Source organism: Pleurodeles waltl, chromosome 3_1 (genome assembly GCF_031143425.1).
Source record: "Pleurodeles waltl isolate 20211129_DDA chromosome 3_1, aPleWal1.hap1.20221129, whole genome shotgun sequence".
Taxonomy (NCBI): Eukaryota; Metazoa; Chordata; class Amphibia; order Caudata; family Salamandridae; genus Pleurodeles; species Pleurodeles waltl.
The window spans coordinates 1,922,920,383-1,922,937,878 of NC_090440.1; the positions used below are offsets into that span (position 1 = coordinate 1,922,920,383).

Sequence of the window (17,496 nt, forward strand, 5' to 3'; positions counted from 1 at the left end):
CGGTGAAGGCTTCATACCTTGACAGCAACTGCTATTCCAGCCAGCATTCCTCCTCCACCCACCGGCACCACAAGTGCATTCACTGTCGGCACCTGATGGAATAAATTAGCCTTATGTAAGGAACAGCTTTCCAAGAAGCGTAATCTATGCTGCACAAATGAAGATCAAAGCGTATTAGTGTGTAACAAGTGCACTGTGCCTGAGCATACATGTTGGAGACAACTGGTGCACTGTGCTACAGTGTACCACACAGAGATCAGTCTGTGGTGTGAGCAATGTGCCCCTTCATACAACTCGGAGGTTGTAGGTTAAACAGAGTTCTGTGTGCCAGGGCAAATAGAGTACTGTTATTTTGAAGAAGGCAGAAGGAAGGCGTGAGAAGGAGGAGGAGGAAGGGAGAGAAGAAGGAAATGAGAAGGAATGAAGGAGGAGTATAGAAAAGGAGGAAGAAATGAAGAAGAAAAGGAAAGTGGAAGGTAAGAGGAAGAGAATGAAGGAAGTGGAAAGGAAGAGGAACGGAGGAGGGAAGGAAGAGGAAGGTGGGTAAGGAAGAGGAAGGGAGGTCAGGAATAGGAAGAGAAGACTGGAAGAGGAAGGAAAAAGAAGAAAAAGAAAGGCGGAAAGAAGGGGCGGCAGAGGAGAAAGAACAGCTTACATTTAACAGCAAGTCTTACTGTACCTGCTGTAGTATCTCGAGGCCAATTGAACCTTGTCCAGCTATTACTGATGGGTCCTGATTAGGGTGCACCAGGACACCCCCAGTTTCTTGCACTTTGTTTGCTGCTGTGTACGTTCTGGACTGTGGAAGGAAAAGGAGTCACACATTAATGAAAGCTGAATGCAACCCAAGAGTGACTGGCAGTAAGTAGTGCCTTCATGAGCTCACCCACACTGTAAGTTTTCTGAGAAGGCGCACCACTGTTTCACTTTATGCACACTTACATTATTTGTCTTTTGTGTTTCACATACTACACAGAATAAGTGCCAATCAAATTAAAAACACCGAAGGAAAAACAATTCAGTCGCAAACAGTAAAACAATGTTCATGAATTATAGCAGACAGTTTAACAGGGGGTATCCCTTCAAGAGTATCTCAGAACTCCACGGCTTGTCTCAAGTGACAAGTGCCATTCTGGTAAGTTTCCTTTTGGCTGTTGGCTTCTGCTTCCTTTCATTTAAACAAACTTCATCCATACTGAGGAGGGCGGGTGAAGGGGTTAAGAGAGAGATGAGACCAAAATACTATTAGTATTTTTTGTTGATATTGCGATTATGTTTACGTTGTGGTTAATTTGAATTTCCAATTTGCTAGACTGAGACTTATTGTTTGTTTTAACTATCTTCATTATGGGGGGGTGTTACATCAGGGTCTCCTTACTAGAGATGCACTTGTTTTCTTATTTCTCTTTTATTTCCCAAGTAGATCCTTTGTAAAGTAATCTCCGATATGGAGTTCTTGCCTTCATTTACTTTGTCTCTTGTAAGAGTTATGCCACTCTTATGGCTACCTCAGCCCATTGCTCGCTTAATCCATAGGTTGTAGCCACATTAATTCTTCTCGGGCCAACCTTTTACAAATGGCTCTATTAATTGTCTTCTGCTCTAGGACTTGAATATCAGGCACAGTTGTAATGTTCATCTTTGGTTCGTTCCATATTTCATATACCATCTTTGGGCATTCCATGTCTTCTCTGGGTTTTCCCAACAGGGAGCGAATTTCATCTCAACTGCAAAAATAATAATCTCGCGTATGCGTGGCGTAGTCCTCACATTTGTAATATCCAGAGACAAAATTTGCATCCAAGGTATTGACTTTAGGCTAGCCAGTGCTTGGGCAATTCACACTTTTCTCATAACATCACAATTCCCTCTGGATTTTGGATATAGCAGACCTTTTGAGGTCTGTGCCTGTCTACGCCTCACAATTTCTTCGCACTCCAATCTTGTACTTATATTTTTCAGGTACCATAGCCACTCTGATCGTGCTTCATGCTGATTAGTTCATTCTAGTACTGGTCGAACAAATACCTATTTTATTTTCTTGAAAACATATTGACTAAGTGTCATAATAGAGCAGATTTAAGCGAGAGAACTGTGGTTGTAAAATACATAGCATTACCACCTGTAGCAAGAGGATAGGTAACTTGCTTGCATACATCTTTTACCAAAAGCTGCCACTGACCACAACCATGCATGAAGTAAGCAAATGTGACACACTGAATTGGTGGCTGGACTGGAGAGGACTATAGGGTTTGGCAACTTAAGATTCACAAGTCAACATTTACAAATAATAATTGCACTTATTTTGACAGCATATGATACACAACCCAATACTCATATACTGTGGTATATGAAATTCAAAGGCGTTGTCAGCTACCTCGTCGCTTGGCTCACATTCCACCACATGTGCTCCATAACCCAAGATTGCCGCTTTCTTACAGGATGCTGCTGTGCTTGGAACCACAATGTATGCAGGAATCCCTGGGAATGGAAAAGGCCAGAAATCAACTATGAACTTTTACAGATATAGGCATCTGATACGGACTGCAAGGTCCTTATAGCATGGGCATTTCCCAGAAGGTAGTTCCCCCGATGCTCATCTAATGTCCTTATTCCTATAGCAGCTCCAGCAGTGTAAGTTATACGCTTCAGTTCTGTCTATGCATTTACAATAATTTTTCTCCCCTACAATTGGTCTGTTTACACTTCTCATGCCCATGGAAATTGAACGTGGTCCGACCTGACATTTTTGCTGCCAGGGCAAGAGCCTGTCCGTGGTTTCCGCTGCTATGAGTAACAACAGCCTTTGGCTTTTCTCGTCCTCCAGCAGAAAGACTTCTAACTGCATTCAAAGCCCCTCGGATCTAGAAAAAACAATTTATATTAACATTTGGGAGTGCACACATGTCTGCTTCTACCAGTGTTACCAAAATGGGATAAGGGATTATATTAGGCAAATGGGCGCAGAAATGAATGAACCAGGTCACAGAAGATGAGTGATGGGCCGGGTGAAAAGGCTGTGTTACAGGGAAGAGGAGTGGTGTACCCATGAAGTGTACAAAGTGGGCTGGTTCATAGCAAATTGAGAAAGGCATATCTAAGGGGGACTAGGCATACGTGAATGGGGTATGTGCACAATTAAAAGTGATTAGGAAATATACAAAAGAGACCGGAGTACAGAAACATTTTCAAATGTGTTTAGAATAAGTGAATGGGCTGGGGAAAATACCAATGGTAGAACACCTAGTCCTTCTGAGTTTTCAAAGGCATTGGGCTCTTAAGGAACCTCCTGGACTGCTAGGTGACCTCATCCACCTAAGTGTTTAGTTGTTTGTGGTTAAAAGTAAACGCCAGAGGGTGATGTTAGCTTTACTGTCATGAGTCGTATAATGATGACAGAGACCGTAAACCCTGCATCTTTTTTATGACAAGCACACACCCTTGAGTTTCACGTTGGTGGTGCTCTGTTACATTGATGTCAGAACCTGTCTTCTTTGAGTCTTTCTTTTTTATACCACTAGAGATCCTCCGAGAATCTTTGTGTAGAGCAAGGCCTGTCTCCTATATGTTTTTGCTTGGATTCGGAACCTGTTCTCCTTGAGTCCTCTCCAGGCTGTCTTTGATGTCATGATTGCTGCCCTTGGGACTTACTTTGATGCAAGAGTGTTACTTTTATTAGTCTTATCTAATGCCAGTGTTGCTGTTATAGAGTCTTCCCTTGATGAAAAGGCCAACTCTTCTCAAGTCTTACCTTAATGCCTGTGCCTCACCTCCTCGATGCTTACCTTGAATGATCCTGTCTTCTGAAAGAGTTCACACTTGAAGAAGAGGTTGCGGCCTGTGGATCCATTCAGGCTTGAGCTGGTCAAAACTGGGGTCAAATGAACCATGTCCTGGAGATATGTTTGAGCTTCTTCAACATCCTTAAGTGAGATGCAAAAAGGGGAGTTCATGTTCATGTGGTAGGTAGAACTAAAAAGAAAGAATATAGAGTTTATTAAGGTGCTTTTCAGAGTGCAGCAATGTCGACTTTGCAGCGAGTTCCTAGTACTACTCTGCTAGGTTGACAAAGGCTTCTGGTCAAGCATTTGCGCATTTGCCAAATCGATGGGGTCCAGTCCCTATGCAGATGGAAGAGAGATCTGGATTGGATTGATGGGGCAGGGGGAACGGGAAGGAGGGGGGGACAGGTTGTGTTGGAAATTCCCTTTGTAAGCCAACTAAATGTCCAGAAGCTGGATTCAAGATATTACTGCTTGGGGTGGTTCAAGCATGAGAAAGCACTACTCTTAATCCACTGGCGCTAGGTTCCTTTCAGTGACTGAAAAGCTGGTGGTCATCATGGCAAGTTGCCACTGTTGGGACTGAGGCTATGTACAGCAGACATGCTGTCTGGAAGCATGGCAACAACAAATTGTGATTCCCCGCAAGCCATGAACTCTTGTGTGGTCTAGTGAGAAAGAGGCCATCCTGGATGATTCGATATAGCTTTCCTTGAGGTCTATAATGTGAATGATCATGTGTCATATACAGATGATGTCACAAAGAAAAAAAAACCTGTCCTGGTGGAGGTGGATAGAAAACCATAACACAGAGGAGAGACAATGCCCCTGGGATACTACCTTTTCCTAAAGACAACAGTGGTCACTAGCTAGTTACTGGTACATTTAGATGATCTAGATTGCAGGCCTGTGCTTATTCTTTTGGCTCTGTGTAAGAACGTAGGCATGTGAAACCAGGACACAACTTCAAAGGTAACTCGCTTTCTTTATTCATAAATCCAGTTCTTTCGTAGCGAAAACATCTCGACCTCCGTCTCTCTCCCAACCGTCATTTACCACTCCTCTCCATTCTCCTCTCGCTCACCATTCTCATTCATCTCCTCGCGCACACACCACCAGACATTCTAACACTCACCTTCTCGCGCTCCCAACCCGGAACTAGGATATAACACTTCTCCCTTCTTTAACCAAAACAACAGTAACAGAACATAAACATTTTTTTTTTTTTTTTAACATGCAAACTAATTACAACTAACTACGGTATTTTGTAAAATAGATACTTCACAACAAGTTATAGTCTTTGAGATATGACGGAGGTTTGACAGATCTGTTCGATCTCCTCACATGTGAACTGCACGGCAACTCTTCCGCGATATCCTTCCAACTACTTGAGTCTGAGTTCCGTGCATCCTTCCGACCACTAGAGTCTGAGTTCTGTGTGGAGACTCCAATGGCCTTCTTATGAGACACATTCCTACACAAGGAATTGAGATTTCCTTTAAATCTAACAATTCTATTCAAATTCCAAACTCTATTATCATCTGTTTTCACAGCATTAGTAAACAACTTCACAACCTTCATGGGACCAGAGAGTTTTTTTTTTATCAAAGGATTTTTGATAAGAACATAATCACCAACATGAACTTCCGTTTTCTTCACAGCATGAGTTTTATCAAAATTAATTTTACTCTTCATCTTCTTTGCACACTCCCTGGACCTCCACTCATCATTCACCATCATCCTACCCCTGCCATCAAGTAAATTATTAACCCAAGAAGGTTCCAATTCAGAATTTCCACGCCTACCTCGAAACAGAGTAAAAGGTGTTTCTCCTGTAGACGTGTGAGGGGTATGTCTATAGAGATAAACCTTTTTTAGCACTTCTTCCTTCCAATTCAATTGGTTATCTTTTGCAATTGAGATAGTTTCTTTGAGAACCCGATTGAAACGTTCCACCATACCATTACCATCGGGATGATACAACGAACAGAGTTTGTGTTTGACACCACACCCATGCAAAAACTCATTCATTTCTCCTGAAACTAACTGCACTCCATTATCTGTGAGAATGGTAGTGGGTAAGCCTTCTTGAATTATTAACTTCTTGATAAATTTTATCACCTTGTTAGTTTCGATACTCCCAGTAAAATTTACCTCAGGCCACCTTGAAAACATATCAATAACCACAATCACGTATTCAGTCATACCACCACTCTGAATGGGTCCTAAGATATCAAGTGCAATATCATGCCACGGCCCTTTTGGAGTTTCCTTAGTGATCATGGGTTGAACACGAGGTTTCAAAGCTTTTTCACTCACCGCACACTGTAGACAATCTCTAACAACCCTTTCAGCTTGCATGTCCATTCCTGGCCACCAATAGGAGGAACGCAACCTCTCTTTGGTTTTAGATATGCCCATGTGACTATCGTGAGCCTGATTTACTAATTGACTCCTCACACTTCTAGGAGGTACCAACCTCGTACCTCTCAATAACAACCCATCAACACAAACCAATTCATTTCTCACATTCCAAAATTCAGCACTTCCCCCACAACTTTTATTTTTAATCCTCCAATCCTCTTGTATCAACTTGATGACTTCCTGTAGCACCACATCTCTTGAGGTTTCTTCACGCCATTTGACCTCAGGGATTATTTCAAAACTGACTTCACACACTTGATCAAAACATTCTGTATCATCACCCTCCAGACCTTCACTCTCATAGTTCCTACTTTCTGTAGAAACTAATCTAGATAAAACATCAGCCGACAAGTTATGAGAACCAGGGACATATTCTACAATAAAATCGTATTCCTGTAATCCAACAATCCACTTAGTGATCCTACTAGAGACAGAATCAATTCCCTTAGAGTAGAAAACTTGACATAAAGGTTTGTGATCAGTCCGCACGACAAAAGAACCTCCCCACAAAAACTTTTTTAACTTCTTAATTGCCCAAAAAACTGCCAGTGCCTCCCTCTCGATCACAGAATATTTGCTCTCAGCACCTCTAAGACTCCTAGAAATGAAGACAATGGTATTTTCAGGATTTAAACCACCTTGTTGTAAAACTGCTCCCAACCCTTTGTTACTGGCATCGGTCGTCAAAATAGAACGCATATTGGGATTAAAATTCTTGAGTGCAGGCGCTATCACCAGAGAATTCTTGATACTACTAAATTCCCTCTCACACTCATCATCCCACTTGAAATCAGTACCCTTTTTTAGCAAACTTCTCATGTTGAAACATGAACTGGCAAAATTCCTGACAAATTTACCGTAAAATTCAGCCATACCCAGGAATCGCACTAGTTCCTCCTTCGAAGTGGGAGAAGACAAACACCGAATAGAGTCAACCAGTTCTTTCTTGGGTAAAACACCCCCACCAGAAATAGTGTGCCCTAGATAATCAATGGCCTCCACTCCAAACTTGCACTTCTCAGCCTTTATAGTTAGACCACTTTCAGTTAACTTCTTAAGTACCTCTCTGAGTCTTGTCATATGTTCTTTGAAGTTCTTACCATAAACAAGTATGTCATCTTGATATATACATACTCCACACAAACCTTTCAACACACGTTCCATCAACCTTTGAAAAACAGAAGCAGCAGAGATCAGACCAAAAGGTAATCGTACAAATCTGAAGGTGCCATATGGAGTAATGAAAGCTGTGTAGTTTCTACATGATTCATCTAGTTCGACTTGATGATAAGCCGACGTGAGATCTATTGTAGAAAAAAACTTAGCTCCTGAGACTGTAGACAGCAATTCTGTAATGTTAGGAAGCGGATACCTATCCACAACAACACACTTGTTAAGCTTGCGGAGATCCACACAAAGTCTGATCTGGCCATTCGCTTTCCTTGCAATAACAATAGGGGCCAACCATTCTGTGCCCTCCACTTCTTCGATTATTCCTTGATCCTTTAGTTTCATTAACTCAGTTTGAAGATCATCCCTTATGGAAAAAGGTACGCTCCGTACTTTGCTGCAAAAAGGAACAGAACCAGGAAACAATTTGATTTTGTGTGAATAACCTCGCATGCAACCTATCTTATCACTAAATAGATTTCTGAAGTCTTGACGAAGAGTGGAAATGAAATCTGGAACCACATCAGTGTTATTTACTTCTCTCACACCCGGCAGTTCCTTAAGAACAATAGAAGGAGAACTGTTGGGGTCAAGCATCACTCCCAAATCTTTTTGATGCCACCAGCTAATTATGCTATCCCCTTTTTTTGAAACATACACCTTCCCCGTAGCAAATCGTTGAGCATATTCCAGTAAACCTATGAAATAACCATGTAGTTCTATGGGTTCTCCACCATAAGCGCATGGTCTGATGTCAGGTTCGAAAAGTTGAACTTTCCCTTCTAGATGTTCTTGATACAGTTGATTAGATATTATCGTTATTTTGGCGCCAGAGTCAAAAAGCATTAACGTTCTTGCCCCTTCCACTATTACGTAATCTACTGGACCCTTAACTCTGCAGTCAGAAATCTGTAAAACAATCTGACCACACTGAAAGTCATCAAGCCTCTGAGTTTCATCAAGGTCAATATCAATGGAGGCAACAGACTTCTTAAACTTCCTTTGGTTGCATACCGCAAAAAAATGACCCTTCTTCTTGCAGTACGAGCAGTAAGCTTTAGCAGCCGGACATGATTTATCATTGGCAAAATGTCCTTCTTTGCCACATCTAAAACATCTTTTATTGTTAGCAGGCCCTTGAAAGGAGTTATTGGGTCTATTGTCTTTCCGCACTACAGACACTTCCTTGTACTCTTGTTTCTTCATGACATCAACACACTTTACCGAGTGTTCAATTCTCTTTGCAAGTAAGATGACCTCATCTAGATGAGGATCATCTAACAACCATAGTTCGTCACGTACTTTATCCATTTTGCATCCTAGCATGAATTGATCACGAATTCGTTCATCCAAAGTAGAGCCAAACTTGCATGAGGAGGCCAAACGTCTCAGGTCTGTTAAGTAATTCTCAACTGTTTCTCCTTCAACTTGTAGTCTCCTACCAAAATAGTACCTCTCCAAAATTGTGCTGATTTTCGGTAGATAATGTAAGTCTAATTTTTTAATACAAATTTCATATTCATTTAAGGCAATAGAATCAGTGTCAGGAATATCTGGAAGATGGTCAAAAATCTCTTGACCTTCCGTACCTAGGCAGTGAAGTAACAAAGCAGTCCTCCTTTCAGTACTAAGTGATGTACCACAAACTCTAGAATATCTTTCAAATACCTTCTTCCATTTGCTCCACTTTATTGGAGGATCTCCAGGAGTGGAGAGAAAAAAAGGTGGAGCAGCAACATTCTGCATTGTGTATGGAGAAAGAAAAAAAAAAATTATATATATATATATATATATATATAATTAGCTAGTGAAAAACTAGATGAAAAGATTTGTTTCTGACAACCTTGTGAGGCAGTCGCAGGAGAGACGGCACGCAAGAAGGAACGGCAAAAAACTGCGTGATGGCAATGAACTCCGAAATTAGCACTTCATATGACTTTCAAAGATAAGAAACAGAATTATCCTGGAAATGGGAAACACTGAAGGATTTGAGTTTTTTTTAAAAGCATGAAAGTTGCTTTAAAAACGGGCTAGATATGCGCTGGCATCAGCATGAGAATCGCCCTGACATCAGCAAGCACTTCAGTTGACTTGGTAACAGTGAGTTCAAGAGCGCAATCTGCGCTCAAATCAAAAATGTGAAAGACGAACGAAACACGTTTGAAAACAAAGAAAACCATGAAGGCCTAGTAGGCAGCTTACGGTTACAGTTCACGCAAGTTCATTGACCTCTCCTTTTCCTTCCGTATATGTTTTCTCAAGTCAGGATGCTTTCCGAAGTTGGCGTGGGAAAAGCCTCTCGTCGCCAGTGTAAGAACGTAGGCATGTGAAACCAGGACACAACTTCAAAGGTAACTCGCTTTCTTTATTCATAAATCCAGTTCTTTCGTAGCGAAAACATCCCGACCTCCGTCTCTCTCCCAACCGTCATTTACCACTCCTCTCCATTCTCCTCTCGCTCACCATTCTCATTCATCTCCTCGCGCACACACCACAAGACATTCTAACACTCACCTTCTCGCGCTCCCAACCCGGAACTAGGATATAACACTCTGCTTACCGAAATATAGAGTTCTAACTTTAGTTTAGCCAAGACAAGGTAAAGTGTCATTATTGTCATCCCAGTTATGAAGAGAATGACTCGATTTACAGATAAAGGTGGTCATTAAGAGTCTGGCGGTCGCATGACCGCCAGACTCGCGGTGGCGGTCCCACCGCCAACAGGCTGGCGGTGGGACTGCCATATTATGACCGTGGCGAAGCCACCACGGTTGGAACACTGACACCGCCAGGCTGCTGGCGGTCCCGGTGGTTTCACATCCTCCAGGGCAGCACTGCTTGCAGTGCCGCCATGGGGATTAGGAGTCCCCATCCACCAGCCTCCCATAAGGCTGGCAGAATGGGGGACTCAGGGGGCTCCTGCACGGCCCATGCACTTGGTATGGGCTGTGCAGGGGCCCTATGCACAGCCCCATCGTGCATTCTACTGCCCGAATTACGGGCAGTGGAATGTGCGACCGGTGCTGCTACACCGTCACATTGGCGCTGGCTCCATTAGGGGCCGGCGTCAATGTTAAGGCCCTGATCATCGCAGGGTCGGCGGCCCTGCAGTGAAGTCCTATTAGGGCCGGCGGGGTTCAAGCCGCACAGGCGATCTGCTGTCTTAATGACCACCAAAGTCCTTAAGCCAATGCCCTCTGCCAGTGAAGACAATGATAAATCTCAGGCTTTTATTTGATGATGAGTCCTTTTTCGTTGCACAGATCGCCAAAGTTACCTCTTTGTGCTTCTATCATGTCAAAATTCTTCATACTATCATGCTAGTCCTACTGAATAATATACATCTTCTTATCTTCCAGGCAGCGGCAAGCTCTATACTTGGCTTGGTGAACACTTTGTGTCTGGGCTCACAGCTTATGAAACTGATTAAAAAAATGCTGCATCCTGGCTCCTTGTCAATTTCCTACCGCATGGACCCCATTTGGGTATCGGCAAACCTAACACTGACCTAACACTGACTACCTGTTCAGATGTGTATTGTTTTCAAAAGCCTATATTGCTCCTTTAAGGCTCTCCATAACATGGGTCTGGCCTTTTAGATTTTCCTGGTACTCCTCTAAGCCGACTAAGGACAACTTTTCTCCTCTAGATTTCTATGATCATGAAAACCTGTCAAGGGAAAATAGTGTTTGACTTCCAAGCAGCAAAGGCTTGGCACTCACTCCCTTTGGAGTTAAGATACTTCACACATTTTATGAAGTTTAGAAAACAGTTTTAAAAAGTAGCTATTCAGGCAGCAACAACCCATCTTCGGTGTTCTATTGATTTTTTTTTTAGAGCCAGGACACGTTCTGGATAAGCACAGTTTACAAATATGGCAAAGACATAAATAAACAAACAGGACAGTCACAAGGACATTCTCCCATCACAGTACCAACATATGGCCTGTCAGGCTCCCAGGCAATCACATCACAGACAAACATAATTGCATTCATACTTGCCACCAGTTGTGGTAGTCTGACACAGCTGGTGACAAGAGAAATTTGCCTGAAGCACCTAGCCTACCTGCAACCTAGGATGTCACTTCATCCCTCTTCATAGATAGCACAACTCTCCCCATAAATACCCTGCACCCCTCCACACAGCATGGAAGCTTACATAGCAATCACATTCAAACTTGGACTGGCCTGCATTTTGAAAATGTAGGTCAACAAAAGAAAACACTTTTTAAAACAAATATTTGCAAAACCAGTTGGTTTCACCTTTATACTTGGAGTGAGAAGTTACCGTGCAAAACCTACAAGGAAAGTGTTCAAAATACTGGAGGTGATGCAAACATATATACTAAGGTATCTTAAAATTGAATTCAATATTTTTAGGCCCAGCCTCCAAATCTGTTTCAGTGTATGTGTGGGACGTTTGAGAGTAAGAGTCTGACAGAGCAGAGGTATCTGCAAGGTGGAGTGAAGGAGATGCGCCGGGCCTATGTTGTGTAGTGACCTGCATGCTTGGGAGGAGTTTGAACTGACCCTGTTTGAGTATCGGGAGCCAATGAAGCTCTCTGAGGTGTCGTGCGATAGGGATGAGCAGTCCATGTGGAAGGTGAAGGATAAGTTTGGCTGCAGAGGTCTGAATGGTTTGTAGGCTTCTGGTGAATTGTTTGTGTATTTCAGATAGAGGGTGTTCCCAGAGACAGTTTTCTGGTGATTAGGGGCTGGGTTACAGGTTTCCTGGTGTTACTGGAGAGCCATTTGAAGATCTTCCTCAGTAGCTCTAGGGTGTGGAAGCAGGATGGAGTGACGGCACCCACTTGTGCGGTCATGTCCAATTTGAAGTCAGTGATGATCCTGAGATTCTTGTCGTGGGAGCGGGGAGTGGGTGTGGATGCATGGTTGTCACTGTACCACCGTAGCCTGACTGTAACAGTGCAAACAAGCACTGTAGCCTGTAAAAATAAACCCTTTTTGGCATGTAAACACTTCCCTTTTAAACATTAGTATGTCACCCTGTGTACATCTTGCAGCCCACAAGATAGGGTGCATTATATTTAAAAGCGGGACATGTATACAGTTAATGTTACCCTTATTCTACTTGAACTGTCCGAAGGCTAATTAGCAGAAGTCTCTGCCAGCCTTGAACACGTGCAATAAATGTGTGAAATGTGTCCCTGAAGGAAGTAACAGGCTGGCCTGAATGGGCATAGATGACTCCTTGAAACTCCACAGAATGTTCTGGACAGGACCTGTGAGCATTGTTTTTATACTTCATCTGGAAAATGCCCTAGCAAATGTCATTTTGGGCCTATTTATAGTAAATCAATCAGGAACTGCTGCAACCATAGATTGGGTTACCCCGAGACTTTTTACCCATTGGTTAGGGCATTCCTAGGATTCATTCCCACCCATTAATTACTGACAGACATAAATTTAGAACCTCGAGGCACCCACTTCAGGACACTTTCTGGACCTGTGAAAAATCAGAAACAGACTGAACCTGCTGACTGTTATCTGAGAGGAGCCCCAAAGTGTCACAGGCTATTCATTGTTTATGCCTTCGGCCCACTGGAACTGCAGAGTAGTCTTGAGTCATGTAGTTCTGCCTTGACCAAGGTAAGGGCGGCCCTTTCTGGTGGCCATGGTGCTGCTGATGAAGGAACGCCAAAAGACAGTCCGTGCCCTCCAGAAGGACTCCCAGAGGAAAAAAAAAACAAGGGAAAAAACCCTCATAACAGGAACTCCATGGAACAAAAACAAGCAAAAAGGTAAGTCTTCCAACAAGAAAAACAATACTGGAAGAAGCTAGAGCAAGTGGAGAAAAAAATAACAGGAGCGAAGATCACCACCAAAGGAAGTGTTGCAGCGCAAGGAGAACAAGAATCACATACCTTATATACCCTAAAACAGGAAATGACCAACAGGAAGAAGAAAAGACACCATATTGGACTGGGAAAGAATCATAGGAAAATATAGAGAGAAGGTGTCATTTTGAAAAAGGGTCCTAAGGCATGACGGGAAAAAGAAAGGTATGCTGGGAGAAAGAAGAACATGGCTGCTAAGTGTGAAAATAAGAACAAGAGGAAAAGAAGAAAGAAGAGAAAAAAGATGAAAAGATAGAAAGGAAAAGGCTGCACCAGGTAAGTGAGGGGGTGGGGGGAAGATGCCCACGTTTAATATTGAGGGCGCACCGCGTCCAAGACTCGCCGAGGCCCCATGCCCACTTTGGGGCCTTGTGCGAGGAAATAAAGAGCAGAAGGGGCGCGGCATGCCCGGCCGTCAGGAACCGCGGCCGTGCCCGAGCCAAATGCTCTGGCGACAGTAGGTCCCCCCCACAACCCGGAGCCCTGGGTAAGTGTGGATACAGACGAAAAAAACGACGGATCAAAAGTGGGGTGTGAACAGAAGAAGCATCTTCCCAAGAACATTCACTAAGAGGATAGCCTTTCCAATGAATAAGATATTGGAGATGGTTTCGGAATGTGCGAGAATCAATCAATCAAAAAATTTATAGAGTGCGCTACTCACCCGTGAGGGTCTCAAGGCGCTTGTGGGGGGTGGTGGGGGTGAAGGAGGGGTTACTGTTTGAACAACCATGTCTTGAGGTTTTTTCTGAAGAGTAGGAGGTCTTTGGTTTGGCGGAGGTTGGTGGGGAGGGAGGTCCAGGTTGTGGGGGCGAGGTAAGAGAAGGCCCTGCCTCCTGTGGTGGTTCGTTGGATGCGGGGGACTGTAGCTAGTGCGAGGTCGGCTGATCGGAGGTTGCGGGTGGGAGTGTGGAAGTTCACTCTTTCGTTGAGGTAGGTCGGGCCGGTGTTGTGGAGGGATTTGTGTGCATGGATGAGGATCTTGAAAGTGATTCTCTTGTCTATGGGGAGCCAGTGAAGGGATTTGAGGTGTGGTGAGGTTTGGTCGTGGCGGGGGAGGCCAAGGACGAGGCGTGCGGCTGTGTTTTGGATTCTCTGGAGTATGCGTTTGAGTTTGAGTGTGGCGCCGGCGTAGAGGACGTTACCGTAGTCTAGTCTGCTGCTGATGAGTGCATTGGTGACTGTCTTCCTGGTCTCTGGGGGAATCCATTTGAAGGAATTTTTTTGAGTGCGCAGTGTGTGGAAGCAGGAGGAGGTTAGTGCATTGATTTGCTGTGTCATTGAGAGGGAGGGGTCCAGGATGATGCCGAGGTTGCGTGCGTGGGTTGCGAAAGTGGGTGCGGGGCCTAGGACGGTTGGCCACCAGGAGTCGTCCCATATGGTTCTGTTGGGGCCGAAGATGATGATCTCGGTTTTGTTGGAGTTAAGCTTGAGGTGGTTAGTTGTCATCCAGTTGGCGTTGTCGAGGAGAGCAGCGTGTAGGTTGGTTTTGGTGGTGGTGGTGGGGTTGCGGGTGAGGGAGAGGATGAGTTGGGTGTCGTCTGCGTAGGAGAGGATAGTGATTCTGTGTGGTCGGAGGATGTTGGCTAGGGGGATCATGTAAATGTTGAAGAGTGTGGGGCTGAGGGAGGACCCATGGGGGACTCCGCAGATGATCTTGGTAACGGTGGAGTGGAAAGGTGGTAGGCGGACTCTTTGGGTCCGGTCGGTGAGGAAGGAGGTGAGCCAGTCGAAGGCTTTGTGGCGAATTCCTATGTTGTGGAGGCGTGTGCGGAGTGTGTGGTGGCAGACAGTGTCAAAGGCTGCGGAGAGGTCTAGGAGGATGAGTGCGACGGTCTCGCCTTTGTCGACTTTGGTCCTTATGTCGTCTGTGCATGCGATGAGGGTGGTTTCCCTGCTGTGGTTCTTGCGGAACCCGGATTGTGAGGGGTCAAGAGTGTTGTTTTCTTCGAGAAAGTGGGATAGGTGGGTGTTGACTAGTTTCTCGGCAACCTTGGCGGGGAAAGGGAGGAGGGAGATGGGGCGATAGTTGGAGAGGACCTCCGGGTCGGCTTTGTTTTTTTTTAGGAGAGCAGTGATTTCTGCGTGCTTCCAGGGGTCTGGGTAGGTGGCAGAGTCGAAAGAGGAGTTGATTATGGCGCGGAGTATGGAGGCGATGGTTGGGCTGGCTTTGTTGTAGATACGATGAGGACAGGGGTCAGAGGGGGATCCGGAGTGGATGGAGTTTATGGTTTTTTCGTGTGTGGTGGGGGCCCAGGTGGTGAGTGTGGTGGTGGGGGGGGGGGGTCATGAGTCGGGGTTGAGTTGGTTGAGTGAGGGGTGTGTGTGGTATGAAGCTGTTCTGGATGTCCAGGATTTTGTGGTGGAAGTGGTTGGCGAGGGCGTCACATAGGGGCTGTGTGTGTGTGGGGTCTATGTTGCTGGCTTTGGGTTTGGCTAGCTCATTAATGATGGTGAAGAGTTCTTTGCTGTTTTAAGAGTTGTTGTCAAGGTGTGTCTTGTAGTGATCTCTTTTGGCGGTGCGAATGAGTTGGTGATGGGTGCGAATGGTGGTTTTGAGAGTGGAGAAGTTGGTTGTAGAGGGTTCTTGTCACTATATTTTCTCCGCTTGGCGGCATTTGCGCTTGGAGTTCGGGGTTAACCATGGGGCATTCTTGATGTTGCGGGTGGCAATGTGTTTTCTGAGGGGGGCTAGTGTGTCTGCGCAGGTAGTGATCCATTTAGAGAGGTTGTGTGCTCCTGTGTTGGGGTCGTTGGTGAGGGGGGGAGGTTGTGAGCCAGTTGGGAGTTCAGGCATTCTGTGGGGATCTTGTCCCACATGCGGTAGGGTGTGGTGTGTTGATGGTGGTGTGTGGGGGGTTTGGTGAAGGAGAAGTGGACGCAGTGGTGGTCAGTCCAGTGGAGTTCAGTAGTGTGGGTGTAGGCTATGTGTTGGCTTGACGTGAAAATTGAGTCGAGCATGTGTCCTGCTGAGTGGGTGGGTGCGGTGACCAGTTGTTTGAGTCCGAGGTTGGTGAGGTTGTCTATGAGGGAGGTTGAGTTGTGGTCTTGAAGGTTCTCCAAGTGAAAGTTGAAATCACTGAGGAGGATGTAGGCTGTGGAGGTGAGGGCGTGTGAACTGATGGTGTCGGCGATGGTGTCGCAGAAGGCGGGGCGTGGTCCTGGGGGTCTGTAGATTAGTGTACCTGAGGGTGGAGTTGTTGTTAATGTGGATTAGGAAGTGCATGTGTTCTGTGTTGTCGATAGTGTCTTGGGAGCTGGTGATGACTTTGATGGTGTCCCTGTGTAGGAGGGCGATGCCACCACCTGGCCTGTTGAGGTGGTCTTTGCGTTGGAGTTTGTATCCCTTAGGGGTGGCGATGGCTATGTCGGGTTCCGAGGAAGGGTTGGTCCAGGTTTCCGTGAGGAAGGCGATGTCAGTTGAGTGTGATGTGATGAGGTCCCAGAGTTCTATGGCATGTTTGTGGAGGGAGTGGTGTTGAGGAGCAGGCAGTTGAGGTGGTTGTGGTGTGTGGTGTTGGTGTGGTGCATGAGGGTGTTGTTGCGGGTGTGTTCTGGTTGTGGGGTGGTGTGTGGCGGGCTGGTTGGTGGGTGTTAGAAATGGGGTTTCTGGTTGGCTAGGGTATGCACCTCAGCCAGGCAGAACTTACCCACTCTAGTCAGGGCAAGGGAGTTACACGTCCAAGATAACCCCTGCTCACCCCCTGGGTAGCTTGGCACGAGCAGTCAGGCTTAACTCGAAGGCCATGTGTAAAGCGTTTGCATAACACACACAACACATGTGACACACTATCCCCACCACAAAGGAAACACAACACCAGATTATATGAAAATATACTGTATTGTACACAACGCACTTGTTAGACCAAACATCACATATCAGTACTATCCTGCTACCTTAGCACTTGTCAGAACTTTACACATTAGTTACTCTGCAAACTAGCAGTAGTCACACATAACACACAGGTTACTCAGTATTCTGCAACATAAGCAGTAGTCAGGAAACACGTTATCACATTAGAACACTTGTCATAAGAATATCATAAAACGCCCATAGTAGGAACATTAGACAACATATGGCAAGTTAGGAAAACATATTAGCAAGCATGTCCATAAAAGGAACATTTGCATATGCACACAAAAACATCATAAAACAGGTAGGCAATATATAATCAAACAAAAGTCTGTAGAAAGAACTTTGGATTGCAACTATTTTGGTCCTTTAAACAGTACCTGGTTGGATGAAGGCACCTCCAGTGCCTA

At 44.9% G+C, this 17,496-nt stretch overlaps 1 protein-coding gene across 4 annotated transcripts in view; it reads right to left on the reverse strand.

Moving 5' to 3' along the window:
* SRR (serine racemase) overlaps window positions 1-17,496 on the reverse strand; it is a 56,919-nt gene that overhangs the window by 15,228 nt on the left and 24,195 nt on the right. For 3 of the 4 annotated variants that reach the window (XM_069226159.1, XM_069226160.1, XM_069226158.1), the window contains exons 2-6: window positions 3,786-3,972; window positions 2,741-2,864; window positions 2,378-2,481; window positions 680-799; window positions 18-92 (exon numbers count right to left, since the gene is read on the reverse strand). In XM_069226159.1, the coding sequence (XP_069082260.1) occupies window positions 18-92; window positions 680-799; window positions 2,378-2,481; window positions 2,741-2,864; window positions 3,786-3,959 (597 nt within the window). In that variant the 5' untranslated portion in view covers window positions 3,960-3,972. Of the gene's footprint in view, window positions 1-17; window positions 93-679; window positions 800-2,377; window positions 2,482-2,740; window positions 2,865-3,785; window positions 3,973-5,126; window positions 5,590-17,496 lie in introns of those variants that run through there. The other variant, XM_069226157.1, reaches the window with a different exon arrangement.